The sequence below is a fragment of the Anarhichas minor genome, unplaced genomic scaffold (genome assembly GCF_050575085.1).
Source record: "Anarhichas minor isolate MPS153535 unplaced genomic scaffold, ASM5057508v1 ptg000087l, whole genome shotgun sequence".
Taxonomy (NCBI): Eukaryota; Metazoa; Chordata; class Actinopteri; order Perciformes; family Anarhichadidae; genus Anarhichas; species Anarhichas minor.
The window spans coordinates 3,222,670-3,239,086 of NW_027466533.1; the positions used below are offsets into that span (position 1 = coordinate 3,222,670).

At 41.5% G+C, this 16,417-nt stretch overlaps 1 protein-coding gene across 5 annotated transcripts in view; it reads left to right on the forward strand.

Moving 5' to 3' along the window:
- The window catches only part of lrrfip1a (leucine rich repeat (in FLII) interacting protein 1a), a 50,976-nt gene that overhangs the window by 9,738 nt on the left and 24,821 nt on the right, over positions 1 to 16,417 (forward strand). For all 5 annotated transcript variants that reach the window (XM_076081948.1, XM_076081944.1, XM_076081946.1 and 2 more), the window contains exon 2: positions 11,354 to 11,440. In XM_076081948.1, the coding sequence (XP_075938063.1) occupies positions 11,354 to 11,440 (87 nt within the window). The remainder of the gene's footprint in view (positions 1 to 11,353; positions 11,441 to 16,417) is intronic.

The following is a 16,417-nucleotide window of genomic DNA, read 5'->3' on the forward strand; positions in this document are numbered from 1 at the left end:
CGTTGGGATTTAAATCTGACTCGAGTTGAAATCTTACATGTGCAGCTTTGAGAGTTGTTGAGATATTTTGTTCTGGACCAAAACCTTTAAATAGACTGACAGACCGGCCGATATCACCACTAGGGATGCACATCCTACTTTTTCAGCCCCAATAGTGAGCCCTGGGTGAATTTGTGAATCTGTCAGAATTTGCTCCACAGACATTAGAAGAGAGACAAGAGGGTGGCATTTATTATATATTATATTCTAAGTAAGACATGTAAAGTAAAAAATGGACAGATGTGTGTGTTGTACCATAATGGTTTAGGGCTTTGTGTACATAAATACTGGTCTATTTAAATAACCTGTTAATAGAAATGATTAGGCCACCAATTTGTAATAACCTAATAATGGATGAAAAATGATCTCTCTAGCTAACTCTGGCACTTTACATTGAGGTGGAAACTGAAATAATGATTAATGTGCACTGTCCCTGGTAAATCAAAAAATAAAATAAATATTACTCCCAGGCAGTCATCTGAATGATAGGATTACTGTTGTGTTTAGCCACAGTCATTCGTAGCAGACCTCCCATGTTTCTGTTGATGGTCTATTTTGTCTGCGTGAGTTTGAGCGGTCAGCCTACACTGGGGATTAAGTCTCCAGGTTGGTGCTCGGCGGTTGTCAGAAGCTCAGTGAAGCGTTGAAGAGAATAGAGTGGATTAGTGTGGGGCTTGGAGGCGAGGAAGGGGAAGCCCACCACACAATCCCCCTTTTTCATTCTTAGTCAGTCCCTCACGTAGCCACAGCCAAGTTAATCTTTAATGCTGGAGACAAGCAACACACATTTACACAATGACAGCCAACAGTAGAACTCTGCACTGAATAAATAGTGAACTTTTGTCACTCTATCCCTGTACGAGAATAAGAATCTACCGTCTTTAGAAGTTTTAAATGTGCTTCACCTCTAAACATGGCACTTTAAGTTTCCTGCAGTTGCACTTTGGGCGAATCAAACAGCTGTGCCACCCAGAACATGTCTGTAGCAGATCGACATTGTCCAGTGAACACCCATTATGCCATCAAGTACTTAAACAAACATTAATGGTCCAAACTAATTACGTGTGCATTTCCTGATAAGTGTATATACACAAACCACCGGCTTCAGTTAGGCTTGGCTCGTCTGACTCGCGTCTCCTTTAAAGGAAGTGGAGGGTCTGCATTCTCTGGCTTCCTCTTGATGACATCATCACATGCACAGGCCGTACAGATTGTTATCACAAACTCCTTCCTGTTTATTCGTCCAGGCCTGAGTTCTTTTCCACAGCTTAGGGAAAAGTGTGTGTGTGTGGGGTGGGGGGGGGGGGGGGGGGGGCTCAGAGGAATTTGAGTGCAGGTATTACAATATATCAAATCAGGTACACTAAGGGTGGGGGTGCACTTATTCAATTTGATGAAGAAGCAGGGGCGATACCACTCCTGACTGCAAGGCGATGTTAATAATACAGACATGTTTCCAGATTATCTCATTTAAATCCTGTTTAAATAATGATATATACGATCATTTATTTGATTAGGAACACTTGAAAACAGATATTCTGATAAGCCTCTTGAACGTTGGTCTATAATTACACACCATAGGAGATGCACCCTGGCCACTATTATTGTCGAGCCCTGTACATACATGGCTTACTTCATTTCCCTTTAAATTACAATGTTTGTTACTTTACATAACATTCATTTGGTTGCTTTTGTTCAAAGCAACTTTAATAATGTAGTGCTGCAGGAATGAGTCCTAACACCCAGAAATGAGTTATTATTTCTGTGCTTCCAGTACTCGATGGATGTTTGATTAGATGCCTGAAACAAGGTCTGCAGTTAACACAGGCATGAGATATTTTAACGTTTTCTTTACAATATAAAATAAGTCAGTATGTACCCAGCTTGTGAATTTTGAAGCTTTTAATATCTTTAAAATGGCCGTTGCTAACGTGGCTAAATGAGACAACATACTTGCGCTCATGCTAGCTTGGTATAGTTTGTCTATAGCCTAACGTTAGCTTTTTACTTTCAGCAATTTACATTTACACTTAAAAAAATCGTAGTGGTGTTCATTTATGAATATTATCTTGCTGAGAAATTGTTGTTTGCCAAAATTTACAGCTATGTTCAGAGAGCTACAGTGCAAGTTTTCTTCTAAGAAATGAGATGGAAGTGCAAGCATGGGGTGTAGTCTCAAGAGTTAAGTTTGCCGCCCTGCGGTGTAAGTTGGGCAATGACTCTGCTGTCCAGATGTCAGTGGGGGGTTCACTCCTGCCATCATTTTGAGGACCAGGACAGAAAAGGGCCTTGACTGTGGTGAATGCCCACAAATTCCTCGGAGTGAGAGTTTTTCCTTTCACTGCCCTGTTGGCCGGCTGCACAGTCCTGAACTGAATGTGAGCTGCCTCATGGTGCCAGTTGGGAACAGAGAAGGTGTGGGAAAATATCCTCCTCTATTAAGATGTAGAAAACGCTGGAGTACTCCCTGTGACGAGTAGGATAAACTTAATGGGAAAAGTCGCCGGATCCCTGAAGTCACAGCCCGTCACAGTCTCCCTTTACTAAACCATGTCAGTGTGCCTGTGAGCAAGGCATGTAACCTCTCCTACTTGGGTCATTGCTCAGAGGCAAGGGAGTAAACCATATTTGTTTGAAAGTGTGTGACCCCCTGCATGCAGCGTAAAGAAATAAATCATCCTTTGTCACAGAAAGTTCTTTCTGCAACCGATCTCCTGTTGTTCGCTGCGCACACAGAGCTGCATTGTGTAACTTCTTGTGAGGCATCGCTGTCTCCCATCATGCTTTAGTAGCAGTCAGAGTTGCAACATAAACTGTTGCTGTCTGAGGCACTGTTTTCAGGCTACAAGAAGCTTCCAATTACTTCCTCAAAGAAAATAATGAGGGCCCCATAGTGTGTAACTAATTAGAAACATGCGAGTAACAACCAGAATATCTCAAATGATGGTCATAAAAACCCTGACGTCATGATTATGTCCCAGTGTTAGCAAGAGGCAAAACAAAGGAAAGACTGGAGGCAAACACAAATCACCTCAGAGTAGTGGGCCTGAGTCGGCCATCAAACATGTCATCTTGCTGTGCCGTTTGCTGCCAGATTCCATATTGCATACATTTTAGGTGATAAAACTGTTTCAGATATTGCTAATAGTTTAGCTTAGCCTTCTGCTAACCTCCACTGCAGCAGGCTAAACTATTAGAGAGATGGAGAGCAATGTTGCTAATAGGCTAAACAATCAGAGAGATGGCCCACTGTTGGGCTTGTTTTCTGTAACCAGTGTAGCATCAAAGCACGGCGGTATTGTCAAGCTAACTAGCAGACGACAGGCTTCTTAGCTAGCTTGCTAATTCCGCCCTCTATCTTATTCCTCTGCGCTAAGAGACTACTTGGTGAGGAGAGCAGGCAAGAGCTCCAGAGACTAGCTAGCTAACTAGCCAGCTCTGGAGATTAACAAGGAGCTAAAAAACAAGCCAACAAAACTTGCTAGCCAGCGGTACCTAACATGTTCAAAGAATTATTCTGCTCTGCCCACAAAAATACGTCATCATGTTTACTAACAGAGAAGTGGTCTGTACAGTACACTACAGTCTTTATGTAGTAAGACCCACAGTTTCTTGAGAGGAATGCTTGAGGATTTTCTGCTGATTATTAATAATTTGAATGTGCTGGGCATGAAACACTTTATTGGTACTTCCATGGGAGGAGCTGTTTCCCCGACACTATAATAAGGTTTCGATGGTTTCATTGCATTTCTTCACTGTTAAAACCCAGCTGCCTCGCTTGATTTCTATTTTTGTAAATCCTTGAAGCACACGATTTGTTTTATTCCTGACATGCTGCAGCCCTCACAGTGGCTAACTAGTTTGTTTGCGGTGCTCAGAGCTCTACAGCTGTTCCAGATGTTTGTGGTGCAGCTGAGGTTTAGTTGCATGGCTGTGTGAGTGGAGGCAGACAGGAGTTTCTCCTTGAGTAAGCTCTTCATGAGCATGCAGGGCTATAGGAGGAGTCTGTATTGATCTGCGTGGTTCTTTGTGTGGCTAGACAAGCAGAGGCTAGTGCGTTTTGATGCACAATCCTCACTTTGGAAAGAATCAGTAAGAAATTATTTCATGATTTAATATTTGAAGATATTCTTGTCTTTAAAAATATGCCCTTCCATCTTTTGAGTTTTAACAAGTTGGCAATGCCTCCTAACTAGATAACTACACTGAAAATCACCAGTAAGCCATTATACTCTGCTATGTGAGTGGATCTAGATATCTACTAGTCTTAGTTATTGAGGGAAAACATCCAAATCACTATGTACGCACCAGTAGCCTTTTTCTTTCCAGTGAGAAGCAGACGGTAGTCCATCCTTTACTAATCTTGAATGTCTTGAATCTTCCTGACACTGAGAAGAATATGTGCTACTGTAACAGGTTGTCATCTGTTCATTGTCTTCTGTGTTTTGCGTTGTAGTACATCCATTTTGGTCCATGGTTTTATATACAATACATATTTTAATATACTGCATAGTATGTGGCTGAATTTGCCATGCAAACAAATTGAGTGATTTGACAAAGCAATGCCAATGTCCGCTCACTAGTTTCTTTTTTGGAGCTTTCAACAGTCTTCGTCATTGGAAGGAGTTTGCTCTGTACTTTCAATTGATTTTTCCCAAGTCCAGAATGAACTTTCATGCTTAATATCACTGCAACTAAACTGACAAAAAAAGAAAGAATAATAAAAACCTTAGTTAGAACTTTGCTATCCTGACATTTCAGTTCACATTGTGCCTTCCATACAATAGAACACTAGACTAAAGTCTGACACCCTCAAACATAAAGACAATGTGTCATAAGTGACAGAATTTTAGTCAGAGGCTATTGGATTATTATATTATATGTTATAAGATTTTGCAAAGACTGGGGATCTTGCAGGGTCCCTATTGGCAAGACTAAAATTATTATTTCCCATCCTGCTCCATGTGGAAATACATTTATAAAAACTGTTCTGGCCACCGCTGCCCTTGTGTGCGCAGTGGCTTGGACTGAAAAAACACCATAAAATATAAAGGGAAGACACCGCAGAATGTGGGGCAGCTTCTCCTCCTCTTCCGCGTTCCAAGAGAAACAAGACTGGTTCACGTTCTTGAGACTCCCCGAGTCCTTTCCTTGTCTACCCGGTTTGCTGCTTCCTGTTTGGTGCTGGAGAGAGCACACCTGTTGGTCGTTGACAATGTTCACATAATTGAACTTCACCATTTGCATGAACCAAGTGATTTTTCATGGTTGGTGTCGGTGTATTTTTCTCTGTGAGCAAGAGAGTTCGTAAGGGTTTGGAAACAAAGGCTTAATGTATCCTCCTCTGCCCCTTGTGAGTAAAAGACGTCCGTTCAGTTGACTCATGTCTGTGGCTTTAATAGTGTGAGCTGAGCCACTCCCCCTTTAAGCAACATCTGGGTGCTTTATAAGGTTTTCAAAGAGGAAACGAGCGCTTTTTTCCAGTTAGTCATCATAACCGTTAACTGATAACAGGCAAACTGTTTGTATCCACTCAATAGTCCCACCTCATTTGAAACTCAGTCAAACCTCTTAGCTGGTCAGAAATCAGAGTCATTTCTGTGTGCTGTCTTTGTCCTGCCTGTCCCGGCCATTTTGGTTGATGAAGGCTGGCTCGGGCCGTGGGAATTCAGCTCACTGGAGACATGAGTCGCACCAGACTGGCATGTAGTTCTGGAGGGACGTGACGACAGGACGCCCTCATAGATTGTCAGTAGACACGAGGGTTCAGGTCGACAGAAGCCAGGCCGATAGGTCTGTCCTTTGTGGTCACAAACTATGTGTGCGGCTGAAAAGTGCCATTTTAAACCAATAAGTGTAGAATTTCTGCACCAGTTTAATCATTTAATTGCATGAGCTTTTGTTTGCAGAAAATTTGAAGTTCTTCATATAGTAACTTTAAGGAAATACGACACTATATGTTATATTTTTTTAATTGATTTGTAGAGTTTATTTTTTGAATTGACCATCTTGAAGGAAAACATATTTACAATTTTGAAATGTGAACTATAGTTTGACATGTCATTTTGGCTTCATAACATAGCTCTTGCTTGATAAAAAAGCAAGTCAGGACAACAAAGTAAGGAGGGCACGCACTGTTACATAATCCACCTTTACACAATATGGTTTAAATTAGCCTCCCCCTAAAGTCTTCAGTTCTTTTCTTTATCAGCATTTAACGTTTCAAAGGTTGTGCCCGATCTTGTGAGGGCATCCATTTTTGTAATGAACTAGCTCATTTGCTCTCAGAGGACAGTCACCCTGTTGAAATAGTGCTGAATTAGAGCAGTTCTGATAGAAACAGAGAGCATGTAGGTCAGTATAAATAGCTGCACAGGAGGAGGAAGGATGATGTGGGATTCTGTCTTTTGGCCCATTTAGATGCATCTTTGTGACTAGAGGCACCCACAGTACACACTCGTACATGTGTACATGTGTGGACTGGACAGTCTGATGATCCAGGATTCCACTCACTCACATTGACTGACATAATGGTGTATTTTGATAACTACAAGAAGGTACTTTTTTTTTTTTTTTTCTGAACTCACTTTTCATTTAGTTTTCAACAACATAACAACATGCATTTTCAGGCAGTTACTTTCTTTGTTCATTTTTCAGCTGTATGTAGTCTTGGTGCACATGGTATTCAGGTACAGTGTACAATGCACAGAAGGAACAACAAACATCAGATGGTGCTCACTCCAAGAGAAAAAGAGGGGGAAAATAATAAGAATAGATAATTGATTACATGCATTCATAATAAAATAAAAAAATAAAAACAAGGGATGAAGAAATAACAATTGTCCACTCCTGAATGTAGTATTGTAGGTGCTATATATGCTTTTCAGATAGGATGGTGTATAATGTGTGTGTGTGTGAGTATAGAGAGAGTTTTTTAAAGTAGTCAGGGGTTCAATGATTCTGTTGTCAAAAATTAACCCGTGTCCCTTTATTTTATTTTATTTTTAAGCATACGCAGCAGTCTCGCCCAATAAAAAAGGTACACAGTAATGTCTAGAATCTAGATGATGAAATATTTCACACCTCTTAGTTGTAAGAGGGTTTTGCTGTGCTGCTACTCTCACACATTTAGTACTGAAACTACCAGTTCAGAGACTTGACAGTTTACAAAATGGCAGGAACACAACTTTGCATATGATTTATAAGAGGCAGGAAAGTCTGAATGCTCACTTTTCCCTTTTAACTGGCTTTATATTTATTTTGCACCAGTAATGCTGTTTCTGGCATGAATAAGAATAAATAAGTTTAATGTAGTGTATAATGTATTGTCCATCTCAAAACATAATATATCTGTTGGGATTAGGGGGCAGTTTCGGTTACTTTTGCTTTTCACAGTCCAACACCCTTTAACCGGCAACTAACTGGTTAATTTTTACGATAAAAAGGCCCGTTCCCTTTACTCCAATGTTCCGTTGACTCAAAGAACACAGCATTTTGAAGCGCTATATCCATCCACATGTTTTTGTTTTGTGGAGTAAATGTCCTGCCCTTTTATTTTATTTTCTGTTGGCTTTGCTGAAGCATATTGTGGCATTTTGATCAGGTCACGGGGTGCTCCGATTAACGATCGTTATCAGCTGATATTCGTTCTAAATAGTTTGCTTGGTGGTCTCTAATTAGGCTGATCAGAGGAGCCGATCAGATGCCGCATCGATTCTGAATTGAAACGTTTTCAATACTCGATTGTCTCTCTTTAATTCGCCCTGAGAGTTAAGAGTAGAGATATTTGATAGAACTGTACCAGGTCCAAATAAGTTGACTGCTGTTATAAGAACCCATATTGTACTCGGAGCAGCCTACATTTCTACAATGGGTTTGTGTTGTTTTCTGAATCTTCTCTCAGCCATATTGTAAGTCATGTCACCGTTTAAACAGAGGATTACAGAAGAGGTGATGGCAGAATGTGAGAAACAAAATGAGTAATAGACTTGGAAATAACTCTTAGTTGTTGTTTTTTTCCTGATCTGCTTGCTGTTGTTGGGTGGGGTTTACTGCATCCGGACAATTCAGAGAGTGTCAAGTACGTTTTCACTCACAGGAAAGTCTTACCCAGTATGATATGATTGTCTGCATGTCCTGGCACTTGTTGTATTGTGTGTGGTACTGTAGCACCCACCCATCTGACACCTACATTTAAAACGGCTCTTTACATATTTGCCAATTATTTCCAACCCAAACCGATTGATATCGTGTAACGTGTCTTTACTTTGTTTCTCTTGCCCTTAATTCAAATGAAGTCAATAGGTCATGTACAAGTTAATGTTCATGACAAATGCAAAAAAGAGTAAACGTTCTTGACCCCTTAGCTTGTTAGCTGGAGTTCGTGAGAATCAGTGCTCCGTCCTCCTGAGAGCAAAGTGGCCATGTTAGCGGAGGTTTTTACGAGCTGTATTTATGCTGCTGGAGGCCAAAAGACTGACGTCACGTTGCTCCTCTGACGCTGCAACTTTGTCAACCACAAGGGTCATGTAAGATATAATGTGTTTTAAGAGAGAGACCATGTACGCTTCAGTGGAGATGCATCAGCACAGGTACAGGCGTTGTGTGCGTCTGAAACGGGCACAAATGTTAAGAATCCCAAGGACAATGGGCAATCATTGACTGAGAGGAAATGCCGTTTAAGGTCAGTGAGTGAGCGACGGGGGGGAACGGCAATCAGTAAGGGCTATTTCTGGAATACCTCCCTCATCGCTCAGATGAATCTTTATTAGTTATAGTGAGTGTTTACTGAGGACAGCATTCTCTTTTTTAAATGATGTCTTGGTACCCATTCACAAACTTGAGCAGGTGTTTAGCACACATAAGGCTTGCTGCAGGGTAAAAAGCATGATGCAGCAACAAGCCTGCTGTTCCAACATTTTAGGCGTCTGTCGCCCATCTGTCCAACACTGAACCCCTTCAAGAGCTGATTCAAGCCGATGGACATTATGGAAGTCTGCAGACTTCAGAGCTCGTAACTTCAATCCTGCATCTATCACTTCAAGAGCGTACACGCTTAATTTACGGAAAACAAGCATTGCTGCACTGACCTCCGTAGGTTGCACCATGTTGCATTGTGAAGTGACACAAGATGCGGACAGGGTAAAGCAGCAACCATGACAGTGCAGTCGCTTTGTGATAAGTCATATTCTATGACAATATTGCTACATATTGCCATTTCTTTTGCGTGGTGACTACCTACATTAGCGGCTGTTGAGTGAATATAAAGCTGGGGAACATGTAGTGGAGGTACTACGTGTCACAGCATAGACGACATACACCGCCATCGAGTGACATAGTACGGATGTTCTGTGGTAATGAATCAGGGCAGCATGCCACAATACACAGCAGAGAGAGCAAACAGCACTGCCAGTCAAACACATTGTGACATATAATCAAATGTTAACAAACCTTTTTAACTATAATATTATAATTGAATATATTTAATAGTATAATTATACGACATTTGCATCAAATACAAATATAATTGCATTTTAGAATGTGCCATAAGGAACAAAGACATGTATTTTTATTTTTTTTATAAAGAAGTAATAAAAAAGTTCTGACAAGTGAAACCAATGCGGAAGTGTCTTAAAACGTGCATTCTCACTACTGACCAGCAGGGGGCGACTCCTCCGGTTGTATGTCTATGATAAAATGACTCTACTTCTCTCTTGATTTATTACCTCAGTAAACATTGTAAACATGAGTTTATGGTCTCAATCTCTAGTTTCAAGTCTTCTTCAATACAGCATGATGTTCATTTAGTAAATTATGGTCCATTTAGAGTCAAACAGACCATAAAGCAGGCTATGCTTTAGGTCGGGCTTACTGTGATTGACGGGTCGCTACCACTACCAGAGCCATATAAGGCGTCTTTACGTCACTTCTCCACATTCCATACATGGTAACTTCCGTTCATTAGTTGCAGAAAAGTCCACAAACCAAAGGGTGACGTCACGATGACGAGGTCCACTTCTTATGAACAGTCTATGGCGACCAACCTCGCTAGAGCCGGAACAATAACACAAGCATATACCTGCAGGGAAACGAGAAAACTGGAAAGCAACAAAAACAAATATTAATGTTCAAATGCTGTAGCTCCACTCTTTAAACCCAAACAAAAATGAAGAAAAAAAACTGAACTTGACAAATTCATTGGACCTTTCTTGGAGAGACGGTGTTATTTTCTCCAATTTAAGAACATGCTTAAGGTGCAGCAGATTTCCACTTTATCAGGAGCGGTCTCTCAACCAGTAAAGTGGTGAAGATCATTGCAATCTTCTGGGATGAAAAGAAGTGTTAAGAGTGTTAGGACATACAGCCACATACTGCAAGAAGTACAAATGAGAGAAAGAGAGTTGAATATGGATTCATCTGGTTGTGTCCTGGAGATAGATGAGATTTCTTTAGTTACTGGAACCGGACATGTTTTACTTTGTCTTTTTTTTGTCTTGCCTGACATGGCTGTGCAGTGAGAAAGGGATAGTGTTCAATACAGACTCTTTTCTTGGTGTTTTCCTGTTGGGGAAATACATTAGTGCGCTGGTTGGAGGGATTGCAGCGACCCCGCCCAGAGGCAAACAGACTGCAACCGCATAGTGTCGGCCACAAAGCTAGAGGAAGGAAACGCTCACACACACAGTCTGTGTAGCGCACCGTCATACAGCGTATACGCGCTCTCAGAGAGGTCCTTTTAAGGAGAAGGCCCTGCTCCTGCCCCAGTGCTGAGTGGAGCAGAGGGAATGCCTTCAAATACAGAAATCTAAATGCATGCGCACATTTACACGTCGTTGTGACTGCATGTCTGCATTCGTCTTTGCATTCCCACAAGGCTGTATACTTATAAATACAGTCCTCTACATCTGTTCACAGTACAAAGGACATGTGATATTCTGTGTTTATAGACACTGCTACAACACTGGTAGTCCAGTCTACTGCCACATACTGCAGTGTTGAGTCTATTTTCTGATTGTCTTTACTGATTCAATGAACCCTACAACTTTAGTTTAAGGGTCCATTTACTCTTCAGACTGTGACAGTTGCTGAAACGTATGGTGCATTCACTTCCCAACCATTAAACAACAAAACTTCACATGTCTATTAAGAACTCTATCGAGGAACTGGACCTCTGGTCACACGCGTTCAGCATTTATAGATGTCTAGATGTGCAACACTTTAGTCCAGCTAACTTGGCAGCTATTTTACTTCTCTTTTTCTGTTGTTTTTTTCTATTTTCTCTCTCTTTCTATTTCTTTCTCCGTTTGCCGCTCAGGCCGAGGCCAGGCTGGCAGCCAAGAGGGCAGCAAGGGCAGAGGCCAGAGAGATCCGCATGAAGGAGCTGGAGCGACAGCAGAAAGAGGTACGAGTCCAGACACACTCTCACATTTACAACTGTGACTGCGAAGGGCTTCACGGCCCGTCATACGGCCTGGTGGCATATGTTGGTTTGAAGAGTTCTATCCATGTATCACTTCTTGTAACACTTATATATTTATATATATATATATACTAAACAGCTTAACATTGGCGGTAGTTCAGCGTATTCATGCCACATTTTTACATTCACGTTTGTCATACTAGGTGCTGCTGTCTGCCACATAGCTTGATAATCCATGACCCTAGAATAACAAAATCAGTCAGTCTTGTTGGTACTTTGTTGTTGGCAGTTCAGACCTAAAGCATTTCCTGCCAACAATGCTTTACACTCTTAAGCTGGGACTCTTAAATCCCGGGGGGTTATGGGTCAGAGGTGTAAACAGAGAACTGCCGGGGATTTTCTAGTTGTTGTTCATAAAAAGTGCAGAAAATAAGCAAGAAAATGGAAAGAAACACATTATGTAGAAAGTGATTCAGGATGAATTGATAAAACACCCACCTCCCTATAAATCACTTCTGTTCTCAAATGTCATAACCGTCATCAAAATAACTATTACACTGCAAAAAAGGAATTTGCAAAACCCAAAATGAAACATTGACTGATTCTTAGAGGTCATCTGAACATTGAATCTTTCTCAAAATGATGCAAAACATCTGGAATATAGATGATAAGATGTCACTTGTGCAGCTCATCTCATTCCAAACACTGTCCTGATGAAAGTGGATTTGTGTTAAAGCAATGTGTCAAACTATACAACAACACATTAAATATGCTTATGTCTTAGTCATAAGGCTCCATTGGTTTAGGAAACATTAAACAAGTAATAAAGAAGTTAAGTGGCAGTAAACGTGGATGCTTTCTTTACAGTGTAGCTTCCCGCTGTGAAGTTTAGCTCCCGGTCAGCCAAAGCAATGTGATGAAAGTCCTCAAAGAGGCTCACTTAATTCCTCTCTCGAGGAGGGTTTAAACCTTTTCCACTTCAAATCAGGCCAAATAAAAATAACTTCCAAGGCTTTTTATGGAAACTTGTCAAGTCAGACATTTGCTTGGATCTGTTCTTGAAATGACAAGAGGTTGTGGGGACGAAAAAGCAAAAGCACACTGTCACACCTGCTACTCTATGTTGTTTAACCTTTAAGTTTTAACTGATTCTTAATCTAAACCACAGTACAACAGTTATTTACAGTCTGTTATCTGTAATATACATGTCTGGAAGGACAGTTTTAAATATGGACAAAATGTCACCTACACGGTTGGTTTTTATCGTGGTTCTTTTAGCGTAGCTCTGCCTCTTGGGACATCTGTAGCCTCTGCAGTTGATAGCTGGAGGCCTCTGATTGGGTGATTCCCTCCAGGAATAACTAGGCCTTAATCAAAAGGGCCTGTTGTGCACAAGAGGTATTACATGTACCAATATGTATTGCAAAGCTTACACGTCATAGTGAAGTAGAAAGACCAAAGACATCCTAAAACTCTGCTTTGCACCCTCTGAGACCAGCACCTCCAGTGCCAGTGTTGGCCCCGGCACTACATTCTGATTTGTTCTGAAACAGGTGCAGAGCAGAGACGTGTGGTTGTGTGTTTGGACTGCAGGTCAGTGGAGTGTTACTTAAGTTTCTCTTTCTCTGGTTTAGCTCCTCTTAACTGCAGCATGGGGAGTTGTGCTTTTCCCAGCTCACTTTTCTTAGCCTGGTGTAATCCCATACACACAAATAAACGCCTCTCACCTGTCAAAATGTAACACAGGTACATGTTACATACATGTTACAAATGTAACATGTATGGCCGTCCAGAGATGATCTGGAGGTTAAGACCACTTAAACCGTATTTACATGCAACCCTGGTGGCCTTTGACATCATAGTCCTTAGACCTTCTCAAGTCAGCTCTTCTTTGTAACCCAACAGTGTTTCTTGTTATTGGAGTTGTTATAAGTCCTTTGCTAGGGGTTGGCATTATCATCTATCACAGTATATGTACTGTTTCGATGTAATATAAAGCTTGAAATTCAATTGACAAATGGATAACAGATAAAATGCTCAGATGGGAATGTCAGTTTTTGGCAAATCTTGTGAATTATATACCTGGAATAATAAAGGTACTTCGTCACATTATTGTAAAAAAAGAAATGTAACTCACGCCATAAAGAAATCCTACCCATGGGTGTACAGCATTAGAGATAATCAAAGGGTAGGCTGCTGTACCCCAGTTTCAAACCATAAAGAAAATCCCAGACGATTGACAAATTTCTATCATCTCAAAATATATACATAATTTGTCACATTGCCCAACCCTACTCTCTCTTTCCTTAAACAATCACCACTTTACGTCCCTCTGAACTATTTTACAAAATAGATTTGTTGCTTATAGTTAGTGAACCCTTTTCCCATTAAGGTATACTGGGATAATCAGTATTCCACCAGCACTCAATTATTCAGCAATCAAAACACAGGCGGTGAGCCCCAACAGCAACAATCTACATGTGCACACACGCACACACACCAGTCATACGCATTGTTAAGCTGAGTGTGTGCGTGTTTGTGAGTCCCTTAAACCCCTTAGCCAAGTTCCAAAGTAGCTTAGCGGGGTGTGTGTTCCTCGGTCCAGCCTGGTGGAGCGGTTGTTGTTGCCGTGTTGCTGACATGAGCAATGGGCCGCCGCTCTCACAACCACCTTCGGGACTTTTGGACATTTTCTCACTCACTGAAGACAGGACTTAACGGTGGATTACTGGCTGCATAGCAGCAAACGAGAACCTTGTGGTTGCCTCCGTTGGTCTGAGCTCAAATCTCTGGGCTTCGTCCGTTATAATCCTGCCTACATGACCGGCTGTGGTCTTACCTGCTGACTGCCGGAGGATGCAACCTTTCCTGGCACCCTGAGGGCAGCAGGACGGCCGGACGTCGGCTTGCAGGGAGGGGGCTGAGGGCCGCCCTCACCGGGCGCCCGAGAACCCCTCCGAACCAGAATGGGAGCTCGGTGAGTTGAGCGGAATGGCCGTGAACATGCATCCGATTGTGTAACTCGCGGCTCACTTGCTAATTGGCTGTCCAGACTCATAATTGGAGATAAGTAAGCAGACAAGATCCCTCCAGTCAGTTGCTGTTCTGGTTTGCACTAGATCTTTATTTTTATGCAATGCAGAGGTCGGCAGCGTGGGGCCGTGAACTGTCATCTCAACCGGAGCTATAAATTCAGACTCCCATTGATCACCTAGGTGTGCTGTTGTTGCCGAAGACGCAGAGGTCAGCGGAGAGTCAGAAATACAAAGCAGCCAATCCATGTATTGGGCAAGCATACAAGGGAGACAGTGGTAGTAAATCTGGATTAAAGTACTGAACCGATGAGGTGCAGCAGTGAGGGGGGGGGGGCAGGCAAAGAGGCAAAGAGGCAGTGCTCTTTTTTTGTTATCTAACGATGTTTGTCTCATTGACAAAAGGAGCTGTGGCATATTTAATTACAGCAGTTCAGACTGTTATTTAATGTCATTTATTTAAGTTTAACTTGGTGACTCACTGACACGGTGATAAACTGGCCTTCCTGTCTTAAGTCCTCTGACTTATCCGTTGTGGGAAAGGTTGACAGAAACGAGAGGATACGGTATCGCTGCTCAAGTACCGATGGTCAGGGGTGTGGGTGAGTGGGCTCTGTGACAGCTCTACTTCCATTAAACGACTCAACAATGTTTAAGAACTCTGGCTAAAGGATTATCAGGACAGCAAATTTACCACAGTTAGAACTTTATCATAGTTAGGCATTACACTAGAGAGGTCTGTAGATTAAAATGCACTGAGTTTTAGGGTGCCCTCTAATAGTAAAACACGATGACTCAAAGGATGAAAGGTGTCCCATAGAGATGAGTGAACACCTGAAATTGTTGTTGTAAACAACTGAAAGTCCTCCCCCTCCACCAGACCCTAACCTGAGCTGGTTGAAGACTCTTATCAGGGGGACAGCGTCATCAACAGTAAGCCAGGTTACATTAATTGGGTTGCAGATGATATAATCTTGGCAAATAAATGATTTCTTGGAGAGGGACCTAATGTTACAGTGTGGCCAAAAGTATGAGTATGATTTACAAAATGTAGGTTGTATGTGTTTCTGTGATTTGCATGGTCTATATATATTTTTGTAAAAAACATTTGAAAAATGAACACCAGAAACATGGCTATTAAAAGCACAGGGAGCACGAGACCTGCTGTTGTATAAAGCGGGTATATAAAAAGGGGTGTTTTTTAAAGAGCTCCTTAGCTTGAGAGGGGTCACGCTGAGGTGTGGCTCAGTCAAGTGGACGTCAATGAGAGGAAGAGAGGAAGAGGGAGACCCTTACTGACTCTTGGGATGCGGTTCATGGTCTCTACTTTTGTAATTGCAATGTGATTGTTTTACTTTAAACCTTATAGTGTTTTGTGCATTATTTCATGGGTATTGAGTGTCTTCATTTACAGTTTCGTCGACACCCAACAGTATAAGTTTTAGCTTGACTATACCGCTCATGAACAACTGAAAAGGGATACGATTTGCATCTGCTGCAAACTATTGATTGGCCAGGCTGACTTGGCCAATAGAAATACACAACAGGCGGGACTTAGCAAGGATGACAAACTGTTCCTTTAATGGGCAATCTAAGAAGAATTTTGGGGTTCTGGTTGTTGATAATCTCTTTATTTGAAAGTGATCTCAGCTCGTAGACTCCTTTTGTTGATCTGCAGTCCTCATTTCTTGTGTAACAGTGTAATAGTTTAAGGCCATGCTGCAGACACAACTTAATGCTTAATCGTTATATACAGTGAGAAGTATAATGCTTGTTTCACTGATCGTATAAAGATTTAGTGATATTAATCACTGTGTATCTCAGCAATCCATACAAGGCAGCATATGGGTTCTGTAGTCATGTGACACCTTCAGAATCATAAAGAAATATAATGGCAAAGGTGTCTGTGTTCACTTTTGTTACATTT